This window comes from Rana temporaria, chromosome 1 (genome assembly GCF_905171775.1).
Source record: "Rana temporaria chromosome 1, aRanTem1.1, whole genome shotgun sequence".
Classification (NCBI taxonomy): domain Eukaryota; kingdom Metazoa; phylum Chordata; class Amphibia; order Anura; family Ranidae; genus Rana; species Rana temporaria.
In genome coordinates, this window is record NC_053489.1 from 62,625,921 (window position 1) to 62,640,466 (window position 14,546).

At 42.6% G+C, this 14,546-nt stretch overlaps 1 protein-coding gene across 1 annotated transcript in view; it reads right to left on the bottom strand.

The window, feature by feature from the left end:
• The window catches only part of C9 (complement C9), a 73,352-nt gene that overhangs the window by 13,577 nt on the left and 45,229 nt on the right, over nucleotides 1-14,546 (bottom strand). The window contains exon 8 of the mRNA XM_040338670.1: nucleotides 9,572-9,700. Coding sequence (XP_040194604.1) covers nucleotides 9,572-9,700 — 129 coding nt within the window. The remainder of the gene's footprint in view (nucleotides 1-9,571; nucleotides 9,701-14,546) is intronic.

Below are 14,546 nucleotides of genomic sequence, written 5' to 3' on the forward strand. Positions count from 1 at the left end.
CCTCTCCATGTCAGAGGGGGGGGGGGTCTGTGCTGATAATCGGCACATTGATTATCAGCACAGCCACCCAAATGTATCAATCACCTGCAAACCAGTGCCCAGCACTGCAAGTGCCCACCACAGTGCGAATCCCTGCCCACCACAGTGCCAATCACTGACCACCACATTGCCAATTCTGCCCACCACAGTGCCAATCACTGCCCAGCAGTAACACCTGTCAGTACTTCATCATCAGTGCTGCCTATCAGTGCCACATGTCAGTGCCAATCAGTACAGCCTATCAGTGCCGCCTGTCAGTGCCTATTAGTGCCCATCTATGCTGCCTATCAGTGCCCATCAGTGCTTCATATCAATGCCACCTTTCAGTGTCCATTAATTCTACATATCAGTGCCTCCTCATCAGTGCCACTTTATCAGTGTCCATTAGTGCTGCCTCATCAGTGCCCATCAGTGAAGGGGAAAACAAAATGTTATGACAGAAACTAAAAAAAAAAACATTTTTTTTCAAAAATGTTGATATTTTTTTTGTTTGTTTAGCAGAAAATGAAAACCGCAGAGGTTATCAAATACTGTACCACCAAAAGAAAGCTCTATTTGTGAAAATGATAAAAATTTCGTTTGGGTACAGTGTTGCATAATCGCGCAATTGTCATTCAAAGTGTGACAGAGCTGAAAGCTGAAAATTGTCCTGGCAGGAAGGGGCGTAAGTGCCTGGTATTGAAGTGGTTAAGCATTCTGTTAATGTGAATTGCATTAGGCAGCCCATTCATTATTAATGGACTGCCAGCGCACTGCAACAGTAAAAAAAACTTACATGACCTTATTTGGCAATGCATCGCACCAAAATGCATGGTGTGTACATTGTTCTGTACTGCAGTGCCTTGTTCCCTACTGTACAACGCATTGGAATGCCATTCAAAGCGAATGACACTGCAACACACCATACATAGAGTATGTGCATTGCCACAATGTACCAACGTGAATGGGCCTTAAGACTACACTAATCCATGTGTCTAATCTCTAAATTATTTCTTTCTTTTTTTTTTAAATGCACACCAGTAATTGCATGCACTTTGCCTACATACTTTCTATTTACAGGTGTCCCTGTTTCTCATCTCAGAAAGTTGGGAGGTGTGCATAAGCAATACAAAGCAAATGATCTCCAAAGCCAATAATAGGGACTGCAACTCACATTCCTTGGTATATGGATGTCCATTAGGCCCCATACTCACGACCAAACATGTTTGCTGAAACTGGCCCGCGGACCAGTTTCAGCATACATGTTTGGTCGTGTGTAGTTACGAGCGTACAGAATTTCACCGTACATTTGCCCGCCGGGCCGTTTTTCAGCAGACATTTATTTCCAAACTTGTTTTAAAACCGTCCGCTCAAATCCTGTCCGAACGTACATGTTTGGTGGTGAGTACACAAAACCAACGTACAAAAACCCCGCGCATGCTCAGACTAAATGAGGCCACGGGAGCGCTCGTTCAGGTAAAACTGACGTTTCTTTGGGATATGGCACATTCGTCAATAGAAAGATTAATTCTAGCAATAGAACACTGAAGCAAAACACACAATAACCAATGCTTGATGCCGTCGTTTTATTCATTCTTCTCTTGCTATAACTAATCAGTTATTTAGCTCATGTTATTTCAACTGAGTTGTTCCATACTGAAAAGTGACATTTGTTAGCTGTGATGTAGTAAGATTTTAGCAAACTTTTATTGGCCCGACGTATCATATTTTTAGTGGTCCTCCACATTTCAAATTTTTTGCTTTTAATGTTTAATGGTTATCTTTCCCACTTTCTTTAGGTGTTTATAGTTATGTCACCATTTAGAATATTTTAATAGGAAATAGTTTTGATTTAGCTTTTGTTTGTATATTTAACATGATTTTTTTGAAGGTTGTTTAAATTGTCTACCATGTTGGCACACCAAATGACCCCCCCCCCCCCACATGAGTTAGTGAATAGTTTAGATTAAACATTTTATTTGTTTGTAATGTTTGATGCCTAAAATAATACCCACAGTATTACAAACAATAGGCACGTTTTTCAAATCAACAAAAAGGCTTTTATTTGAGCAAATTATAAAAAGGATCAAAAACAGAATGGCAGCACTTGAACAGCTAGCAACATACATGCAAACTTGCATTTCAAACATGGTGAAGGATAAACTAGCCAACCTCAGGAAGCACACAAAATAAAATCTGAAGCAGCAGCACATAACCAAAGGAACCCAAGCTGTGGTAGTCCAAACAAGATGCCATTTGTGGGGGATCAAATGGAAGGCAGGGCATCAACGTCTCCTCTTCCTTGCAACCTTCCTTCCAGGCTGCCTTCCAGCGGGTCTTCCCTGGGCCCTTGCAGGTGGGGATGATGTGGCAGCAGGAGTATGATGTTCAGCAAGCCGGGCCGGGTCACATAGCCCAGTGTCTGGGGTCAGCAGCTCCCTCTGCATCCACCAAAGGGCCTGGTTGATGATGCCCTTGGCCAATTGCCTCTGCTCCTCCGTGCCTTTATTGAGGTCATGTGCCACGGAGGCACTGTAGGCCTCAGTGGGGTTGAGGGGGGCCCTCATGATGGCACTCGCCTCCTGAATCATTTTCAGGCTGGCTTCCTCCACTGCCCCCAATTTCTTCTTACGGCCTGGTGGCCTAATATAAAGGGGAGGAGCCTGGCTGGTGGTGCTTGTCCTGGGGAGCTGCTGAACGCCACTGGGCCCGGCCTCCTCCTGGCTGCCACTGACCCCTTCGTCCTGGCTGACAGTGAGGAGAGGATCTGCCACCTCCTGGCTGGTCTCTTCTTCCTGTGTAAAAAAAAGTGACATGTTGTAATATATTTAGGAATATACTCACTCACATTTTCATGCTTGAATCTTATTTTTTGCCTTGAATTTAAACTTGAAAACAGACTCACCCTCTGACCCCTGCAGTTGTCATCCCTGACACCTATTTGTTTGCCCACGATTTTAGATTTTTACTTCCCAGCTTGTATTTTATTAACCAATATCAAGTCAAGAATCAAACAATAATTAAGATTATTACATAACTAGTTATGAAACTACTATACCTCATCATCGTAGAGGCGCAGATCTGCCTCTCTGTCAGCCAGGCCCTCTTCATCCGACTCTGCAGGGCTGTGGTGATCTGGGGAAGTCCCGCTGGGAGGTAGCGTGGAGGAAAGGTTGGGATTCAGACTTGACATTGATGCCCTGCCTTCCAGTTGATCCCGCAAAAATGACATCTGGTTGTAATACCACAGCTTGGGTTCCTTTGGTGGTCTTGCTGCTGCTCCAGATCTTAGCTGCTTTTGGTGAGCTTTGTACGCTCTCCTATATGTGCCCCTGAGGTTGGCAAGTTTATCCTTCACCATGTTGGCACTGCATTCTGGCACCCATGTCCTCATGTATGCTGCTAGCTGTTCAAGTGCTGCCGCTCGTACGTCCTTGTTATGATAATGGTCCTGCTTTGAATCCCACAGGATGGGCATTTCCCTGAATTTATCCAGCAAATGCTGGATAATGTCTTGGCTCTGCAGGAGATCCATTGGGAAATTAGGATTTACTCTTTTTTTTTCTAGATTGAATAAATAAAAAGAAACCAAAAACACAATTAAAAAAAGCCTCAGCATTTACATTGATAGAATATGTTGTTTAAAAAGTCGTACCTATATAGAAATACAAACACAGTGTCTCTTGTTTAGAAAATGCTGGCCAGCTCTGCCCCATTGGTTGGTTTTAGATAACATTTTTTTTATACATGCCGCCCCTTTGGTTACATTGCAGGAAATAATATAAATCTACAACCATACACAATTATTACAAATGACAGCATTCATCAAGGCACTATTGCATGTGTAGATATCCTGCCCCTCAGCATTGATTACATGAAAGAAACTTCCTAATGACCTCTGTCCAACCAACACAGAACAATACTTGGCCTGATCTGAATACACCCTACATAATTGATAATGAGTCACAGCATTTTTGATCTCTCTATTTTGTGATGTCTACAAAAGCATTTGGGTATGAAAATCACATTCTGGTATCCAAGAGACATAATAGCTTAATAAAACTGTGCAACCAACAGACCAAACCCCCATCCCATTGCTCTACATTTTAGAGCCCGCTGCTGATCCCATGTTTAAATTTCTTACCTGCCTCTCTCACAATCCTCGTTTCTTCCGCTCGCTGAATTAACACGTAACCTACGTAATCACGTCAAGCGCCTTTTATACACTCCGCGTATGTATGAAACGCCGCCCTCGTCACCTTTGCCATGCCCCTAATCAATTGAAAAAGTAAATATGGCGTTAACTGTGTAGGTTCTGGAATCGCGCGAATATTCTCCGCGTAACGTACGTCAATACGTTGTTGGCATTCGCGACACTCCGCATATGCAATAATCCCCGCCCTCATCTCCGCCCCTGACGGGACATTTCCTCGTTTCCACGCCCCTAATCTCTGTGGGAAGGAAAGATGGCGATGTCACACGAGCGGGCACGGAGCTCTCATGGCGCAAGTGAAGGGACAGAGGCTGGACCGTCCCGATCCAGGCCTAAAAGATATAAAGCCACTAATATGGCGTTCGAAGAAATGGTGGAGTTGGTTTACATCATGAGGAGGAAGGATTATGATGGTGAATGTGGGCCCTACAAAACACCGAACCGTAGGAAGTCACACATAATGGACAAGGTGGCAAGGAGAATGAGGAGAATGTTTGGTGTCACCAGGTCAAAGGAGCAACTACGGAAGCGTTGGTCCGATTTAAAATTGAGGGAGCCACATCACATGAAGAAGATACTAAAAATTCTGCGTAAAAGTAAGTCCATATTATTTAAGGGGGGGGGGGGAAATGTCTGCAATAATGTGTTGACATGTATTTTTTCACATCTGCCTCCTTGGCCTGCTTGTACTTTTGAACACGTGTAGATACTGTATTGTGTTTATGTCAAATAACAACCTTAAACAAATTTTGTGAAATAGTAAACACGCGTAATATGACATTGTTTAGCAAAAATGTGACGTTACTCCAGGAACAACACACCTGGACATGGCTGACTGGCCCCAAACTTGGTTTTCCAACATTGTTGACTAGCAAAATCACAGAAATTAAATTGAGTGAATGTGACAGGCAAACAAGATTCATTCTCCAAAATGCAAATAAAGCTGATGTTTTAACATCTTGAAATGCAAAGCACCTGTGTCTCAAAAATCTAAGTATATTTATTTGGAGGGTCGACGAGAATTAATGTTTTGGGGTGACATCCATTTGTGTCACTTCTTTGCAAAAAAGGGGCAGGATCAGAGCTTGGCCTAGAACTACGCCAAAAATGGAGGATTGCTGAAAGAATAAACAACCAAAAATCATCATAAATGTATCGTCTATGCAATGTGTGCGATTTATGATATCCAATATCTGTGTGCTGATGAGTATACCTTTTGTTTTTTATTATTTCTTATAGGGGAAAGAAGACGCCAGCAATTGGAGGAGGCAGAGAGGGCCAGACACCCGGAAAATCAAACACCTCCACATGTTGAGCAGGAGGAGGCTGTGGAAGGAAGAGAGGAGGATGTGGAAGGAGAAGAGGATGTGGAAGGAGAAGAGGATGTGGAAGGAGAAGAGGATGTGGAAGGAGAAGAGGATGTGGAAGGAGAAGAGGAAGGAAGAAAGGAGGAAGGAAGAGAGGAGGAAGAAGTTATTTTGGACTTAGAATTTATATCAGATGAAGGGCAAGTGGCGGAAGAACAATTTGGCGAATTGCAAGAAGGTGGATTGATGGATGAAGGAGGAGTCGAAGATGATGGGGAGGTGGTGGAAGAAGGAGGAGTGATAGAAGATGATGGGGAGGTGGTGGAAGAAGGAGGAGTGATAGAAGATGAAGAAATTGGGGATGTGGAAATTATCAGGCCATCAGGTCAGTGTCACCCCTATATTAATAGGGCCAAACATATGCAGATAGGCTGGAAATTATTTACATATTTTGAATGCCAATTTGTTTCTTTTTAGGGGATCAAGATGGAGTAGCACATTTTTCACGTGCAAGTGCTTCTATCATTATCCAGCAACTAATGGAGTGCAGCACGGAAATGGACATTATGCAGGAAAGGATGCTAGTCATGGAGCAGAATGTGCGAAATGTCATTTCAGAGTGTAGCACGGAAATGGAGAACATGCGACAAAGGATGCTAGTCATCAACCAAAATTACAAAAATATCATGGACATGATGGGCCGTGTCAAAGACTGAACCACAGAAGCCCATCCCCCGCCCATCCCCCGCCCACAAAACCCTTTTTAATTTTTGTACTTTATAATACGCCAAAATTTCTAAATGCACACACAGTGTGCCAATATGTGCTAGCTGCCATCACAGACTATCTATTGTCTGTGCTTTGTGGGTACAAACCCCTCCTCGATCCTCAAGTAGTTGAGAGGAAGGGTTTGCTCCCACAAAACACAGACATTGATCACCCATGATGTCAGATAGCACATGTGGCCATTTGTCTGTTTAACCAATGACATTTGGTGAGTTTGCACTGAATGTGTGCATTTAGAAATTTTGGCGTATTCCAGTGTGAAAGCACACCATCCATATGACTGACTGCTGTTATTTTTTTTAATTTTTGTTTGGTGTTGATCTTTTTTGGTTTGTAAATGTTTCCAGTTTCAGATCACAAAACGAACAATAAATCTCACCTAAAGAAAGAAGTTAACTAATTTTGGTAAAAAATTCAAAAATTTTTGTGTTGTGTTAAAATCTTGTTGAAAAAATTAGACACAAACAAATGACAAGCCCAAAAATTCTTGCGTATAGTTTCAGTGAAATTATTCTTACATTGTGTTTCGATCATTATTATTGATAATCACTGTCAATAAAGACAAAAAAATAAATAATTAAAAGCCAATATTTTGTCTCAAGAATTTGCAGGAAATGTTTTCTGCCTAAAAATACACATTTCTTGTTAAAAAATGAATAAACTAAAAAAAAAAATATGAGACATCAAAAGCAGAAAAATGAGTGGCTTCTTATTTCTAGACTGAATACCCAGTTTGTAGATGAGTGAATAATGTGCAAATGTGGTTAGTTAATACATCTGAGTAAGTAAATTTGGCACTAGAAGTGCACGATTTTTGGAGATAACCTGGAAGACAGAAAAATAGAGAAAAAGCAGTAATGACAAACAACTGTATAAAGTCCAATGGTCTAATTATTTATTAGTTGTGAGAATATTCCTTTCTTTGGGGGCCGAATTAGAAAGAAATATGATCTGGCATAGCAATGGCCCCCCGACCCATGAAGTACTCAACATATTTGTCGCGTACCTCACGAGCAGATTGGGGGGCCAAGCCAGCGCGACCAGTGTCCAGGCCAGGAATGTTCTCTGAGGGTAGTCCTGCCTCAGAGCCCATGGAGGCTAGGTACGTCTGGGAGTGCCTGCGTAGAAAATTGTGCAAAATGCAGCAGGCAAATATAATGGTGTTCAATTTATATTCCGCCAAATGTATCGATGTCAGGAACAGGCGGAACCGGTTGCTGAGGATCCCAAAGGCATTCTCGACTACCCTCCGAGCCCTGGACAACCGAAAATTAAACACACTCCTCTCTAAGGTGAGGGTCCTCTGGGGAAAAGGCCGCATTAGGTGAGGTCCAAGGCCGAAAGCCTCGTCCGCTAGGAACACAAACGGAAGTCCTTCCACATTATCTTCATCTGGTGGCAATGCCAGACCACCAGTTTGGAGACAATCATAGAAATCAGTCCGTGCGAACACTCCCCCATCTGACATCCGGCCGTTCTTCCCCACGTCCACATATAGAAACTCATACTGTGCCGACACCACCGCCATCAACACGATACTATGATAACCCTTGTAATTATAATAGTAGGACCCCGAGTGGGGTGGGGGCACAATGCGGACGTGTTTCCCATCTATTGCTCCACCGCAGTTAGGAAAATCCCACCGCTCGGCAAATTGGGAAGCCACAGACTGCCATTCCTGTGGTGTGGAGGGTAGCTGTGGGGACAAACAAAAAAAGAGATTTAGTACTTTGGCACATAAACATTGCAAACATAATCCTACAAGCATCCTTGTGCAACTTTACATTTTTAAAATAGCATTTGCAAATTATGAAGGGAGAATTTCGGGGCACAAATATATAGGCCCACTTAATTAATAAGAGACTCCACAGCCCTCTGATGGGGACAAAAACACTTTGAAGGGGGGGTGGGGGGTGTTAAAACTGTTTTTAGAAAAAAAAAAAAAAAAGTGGCATGGTGGGGGTTGGCCCGAAGATAGCATGCTGGACAGGTTAATATTGGGTAAGATCAAAATATGCAGGTAGGCCAAAATAAAAAGAACATGTAAAAGCTGATATCAACATGCATAGTGAGAAAAGGGAACGTTAGTTAAACACACAGCATATCTGGGAAATAAAATAAAAAGTTAGTTTGCCACATTATTAAAGACACATTGTGAGGTTAAAATGAGGAAACTTACCTTCATATACTCCTCGTGCATAACTTTAATGATGGCAGCACACGTGTCCGGTATGATGACCCCAAGCGCCTGCGGAGAGATGCCTGTCGAGAACTTGAGGTCCTGCAGGCTCCTCCCAGTCGCCAGGTACCGCAACGTGGCAATAAGCCTCTGCTCGGCCGTGATGGCTTGGCGCATCACAGTGTCCTGCCTCGTGATATAGGGGGACAGAAGATCCAGCAGACTGTTGAATACGGGGTCCGTCATGCGGAGAAAATTCCTATAGTCATTAGGATTATTCTCCTGGATTTCCCTAAGCAGAGGCATATGTGAGAACTGGTCACGCTGGCGCAACCAATTCTTGGTCCAGAAACGCCTCCGCCCCCTGTTTCTGGCCAAAGTACTGGAATAATGAACATATCCAGCAGCCATCCCATAAACAGCACCAACTCGCGAAAATTGACGCTGCTGCTCCATCATGGCTTCAAACCGGCCGGCTGGTCAGTCAAGAACACACTCCAACAGAAAGCACAATCAAATCCAGCGGTACCTGCAAAGAACGCACGACACACAGATACGAACGCACAGTACGAATCTGCTAAGCAGAACGAACTGCACGCCTGTACCCGAATGCCAACTACGTACCCACAAGCACACGCACTGAACGAGAAAATACTACCTGCTAAAGCCTGGAGACCGAGAAGCGCGAATCAGCTCTAACCAAACCTTCACTAACACGAGCAAAGCCGTAACTAGCAAAAGCGGAACAGAGGGCGTCGCCATTGACTTTGGCCTTTCCCTTTATAGTGACGTCAAACGTGGATTACGTGCACGCGTTCAGGTCCGCAGGGAAATATCGTCCGCTGGTGTGTACAAGCCAGCGGGCCAAATGAAAAAACAGCCTTGTACGCCGGAAACAGCCCGTCGGACATTTCGAACGGACATGTTTGCTCGTGAGTACTCGGCCTAAGAGGGAGTGTTTAAAATTCTAATAATAATATTCAGCATAACAGCTACAATTCCTCCACAATGATAACATAATTCATTAAAAAAAACACTAATTGGCATCTAGGAGATATATGTACTTACCCTCTTTATGACCAATAACTTTTTCACATTTTGGCCTTTTTAATTTGGCGTTGGCTTCTATTCCTGGACCATCTACGCTTAAGCCAAGATTGAATCCGAGACATTCTTCCACTTCTGTATCAGTGACGGCTGTGTTTGAAAAGAAAAATGTTACTGTATAGGTAAGCTGGCCAATGAAGTTCTGCTCCTAATCAGTTTGGTTATAATTTTTGATACATACAATCTGTAGTCACGTGATTGTCTAAATATGGAGAGTGAGAGAAACACTGGCTGCAGCTGCTCTTTGTAGCTCCTGCCCTGCAGTGCTGAAATGGGTAACAACTATATCAGCAAGAGGAGGGAGCTGTTGAGCAGGAGGAGTTCAATATATTGAGTCAGGCAGCAATGGGAACTGTAGACAAGTGGAGAGGGACACTAGTGTAATTAAGAGTTTTTAAACTGCATTTCCCAAAGAGATTGCTAGGAGGAGGCAATACAAGACATAGTCTGGATGCTGTACAGGATATAGCTTCCTTTTTGCCGTGAGGGAGACTGGAGAGTGTGCAATGCTGTTATCGCTGCGTCATGTCTATATCTGGAGTGCTGAGTATGGGAGTGCCAACAGCCAAAGTAACCTGCGTACATAACAGAGAATGGAATAATCACTGTGTGTGGTGAGCTGTAATATTGCTGGGACTGGTCAGTTGCTGCTGTGGGGATTTGCTATCTGCTGCTAGAGAGAGAGACTGAGCCCTTTAGTAACTGACCATACAGCCATGTAGTAGAATTATTTCTATCTGCAGGCTTGACTGGGGCTATTCTCATATGCACCATCAGTACAACTGTGCCACAACGCTAGCCAGCTGAAGAGATAGGATTAAAGACTTTCCCTTTACTGCTGCTACACAGTGACCTTCACCTATCGCTTGTGCAAAAAGGTACCTCCCAGGGGACATTGCACCATATCCTAGCCATTCTCCTAGACTGCACTCTAGACTAGTTTTGTATTATTATTCACATTGTGGTTAATGTGTATATGCACTGTTTATTGCTGACTTTGTTGATTCGTGAGTTTATCCCAAATACTTGTACAGAACTCTATTCTAAGTTACATTGGCATGGTGATTATACTGTCTAGCAGACTGTCTGAACCTACCTTCTGTGTGTTTCTTTATGCTCAAACCACCATTTATTCTAACCTACACCAATATATTGAGTTAATTTACCAACTAAACGGTTTTGTGTCTATTTCCTGATAATAACTCACAGTGCAGTAAAAGATATCCACACTTGTGTGTTCATATAAATCAGGGATCCTCAAACTACGGCCCTCCAGCTGTTGGGGAACTACACATCCCATGAGGCATTGTAAAACTCTGACATTCACAGACATAACTAGGCATTATGGGAATTGTAGTTCCTGAACAACTGGAGGGCCATAGTTTGAAGACCCATGATATAAATGCTTGTAGTAACTTTCACTCAGGTATGCAAGAGTGGCTAAAGGGTGCTCCTGGATTCGAGGTGCAGATCAAAGAACCCAAATTACCAAGTGGCTCCTTCGTGGGTAGCGCTACAGATATAATCTACTTTGTATATTACTTAGCATTAGTTACATCAAGCTCAAATGATATATAAAAAAAAAAATCTGCATCCACTGAAAATAAATCACTTGACACTTGGTGACCACTAAAGTTTTATTTGCAGATTAAACTTTTCTACCACATGTGCTTTACAAGAAGTTTCCTTTTCCTGACTGAGGATCACATTAACAGTTAGAATTTGGGGGGCATGGCCCGATATAGCATGGAGTGAGACGTGCATGCTTTGAGCTCTGTCCAATACTCCTGTACTGCCCATCCTGATCTCCAGCACTATCCTGCACAGCCCAGCGGGACCCCCTTGGGACCCTGCACACCTGTGACAACAGTTAGAATTTAGGTTGTTCAGATAAGAAGCAAGAATCATTTTATTTCCCTTGCCTTTGATTTTTCATGTTATTATGACTATCGATTTGTCTTCATTAACCATTAAAAAAAAAAAAAAAAAAAATCTGATTTTTTTTTAATGAAATGCTAACCGTGTATGGCTAGCTTTAGAAAATCTATTGAATGTGAATTATTTTTGTTGTGTGATATCCTGTACTTCCATTTTTATGTTACAGTTGACTTTCAGATAGCAGATAGAGTAGGGGTAGCTATTGGATTGTTCTGTTTATACCCTGCTCCTGCTACAGACATGCCCATATTGGCTGAGCTTACTTGTTAATGCATTGTGTGGTCAGACTAGTGTCATATTTACCTAGGCAGTTAGATCCTCTAACCCTGTGGTCTTCAAAGTGCAGCCTGCAGCCTGGAAGTGGCCCTTTGCTTGTCTTTTTCCGGGCCTTGAGGCACCATTCCATACACTGACCCCAATCATGAGCCATAACATCTACGCTGGGGAGTGACCGGGCTCAGGAGAGAAGGATCTTTGGCGGGGGCCGGAGTTCTTGGTCCGAGAGAGACATTAGCTGGGCTAGCCCTGGAAAAACGTACCTACCGTAAGCCATTGGAGTTTCACCAAGATCACCCACACATGCTGTTACCTTACAGCAGTAAGATGAGAGGCCAATCAGCACAGAGGTGTCACTGCACATTGTGGTTGCTTGTTTTGCACATTTCATCACTCAGCATTTGCTCGTCATTATTTATGTTGGACTGATTTGAGAATTTATCACATGTATCATCTATTGAATCGCCTCCACTTATTCATATATTTCTGTCACTTATATATCAATCTTATCTGATAAGAGGGACTGCCACGCCTCCATTTGTGTTTATTCAAGTTTATCTGCAAGATATCACACAATGAATTTATATATACAGTATCTCACAAAAAAGAGTACACCCTCAAATTTTTTGTAAATATTTTATTATATCTTTTCATGTGACAACACTGAAGAAATTACACTTTGATACAATGTAAAGTAGTGAGTGCACAGCTCGTATTACAGTGTAAATTTGCTGTCCCCTCAAAATAACTCAATACACAGCCATCAATGTCTAAACCCTGGCAACAAAAGTAAAAATGTCAAAATTGGGCCCAAAGTGTCAATATTTTGTGTGGCCACCATTATTTCCCAGCACTGCCTTAACCCTCTTGGGGATGGAGCTCACCAGAGCTTCATAGGTTGCCACTGGAGTCCTCTTCCACTCCTCCATGACGACATCACAGAGCTGGTAGATAATAGAGACCTTGTGCTTCTCCACCTTCCGTTTGAGGATGCCCCACAGATGCTCAATAGGGTTTAGGCCTGGAGACATGATCGGCCAGTCCATCACCTTTACCCTCAGCTTCTTTAGCAAGGCAGTGGTCATCTTGGATATGTGTTTGGGGTCTTAATCATGTTGCAATACTGCCCTGTGGCCCAGTATACGAAGTTCCAGTCATGCTCTGCTTCAATATGTCACAGTACATGTTGACGTTCATGGTTCCCTGAATGAACTGTAGCTCCCCAGCAGCCCCAGACCATGACACTCCCACTACCATGCTTGACTGTAAGCACTTGTCTTTGTACTCCTCTCCTAGTTGCCGCCACACACACTTGACACCATCTGAACCAAGCAAGTTTATTTTGGTCTCATCAGACCACAGGACATGGTTCCAGTAATCCATGTCCTTCGTCTGCTTGTCTTCAGCAAACTGTTTGAGGGCTTTCTTGTGCACCATCTTTAGAAGAGGCTTCCTTCTGGGACGACAGTCATGCAGACCAATTTGATACAGTGTGCGGCTTATGGTCTGAGCATTGACAGGCTGACCCTCCACTCCTTCAACCTCTGCAGCAATGCTGGCAGCACTCTTACGTCTATTTCCCAAAGACAACCTCTGGATATGACGCTGAGCACATGCACTCAAGTTCTTTGGTCGACCATGGCGAGGCCTGTTCTGAGTGAAAAATGTCCTGTTAAACCACTGTATGGTCTTGGCCACCATGCTGTAGCTTAGTTTCAGAGTCTTAGCAATCTTCTTATAGCCTAGACCATCTTTATGTAGAGCAACAATTCTTTTTTTTTCAGATCCTCAGAGAGTTTTTTGCCATGAGGTGCCATGTTGAACTTACAGTGACCAGTATGAGAGAGTGAGAGTGATAACACCAAATTTAACACACCTGCTCCCCAATCACACCTGAGACCTTGTAACACTAACGAGTCAGATGACACTGGGGAGGGAAAATGGCTACTTGGGCCCAATTTGGAAATTTTCACTAAGGGGTGTACTCACTTATGTTTCCAGCGGTTTAGACATTAATGACTGTGTGTTGAGTTATTTTGAGGGGACAAATTTACACTGTTATACAAGCTGTACACTCACTACTTTACATTGTAGCAAAGTGTCATTTCTTCAGTGTTGAAAATAATAATAACATATTTACAAACATGTGAGGGGTGTACTCACTTTTGTGAGATACTGTATATTGTTTTTAACGATTTTGCCCTGTTCAAGTTTATTTAATCTTTTTCACATTCATTTATCTCTAATAGTGCAACACCATAAACTGATATATTATAATCTGGATACAATCAAATTTAGATTCCCCAACAACCATGAAATATAAAGGACTACCTAAATAATCCACTCCATTTTTTTTCCAGCCAGGGCCTTTGCAATACTCTATGTATGTGCTTGTACATTTAAAAGAGGCCAAGCAATCTGATTGCAACTGGTTCCATTGGTTTCTTTAGGGCCTGTCCCCTGTGGGAAATACTGTGGTAACACATGCACCGCAAGGCACTTTACTGTGCATTCACTTTAAATGGGCTCTCAATGCAGTTAAATTTGATGCTGATATATATATATATATATATATATATATATATATATATATATATATATATATATATATATATATATATATTTTTGCAGTGCACTGCAACATACAAGGGACATTTATCAAGGAACATAGCAACACAATTCGTTGAAAATCTTCTTCAGCACAGTCTCTGAGATTGATTTA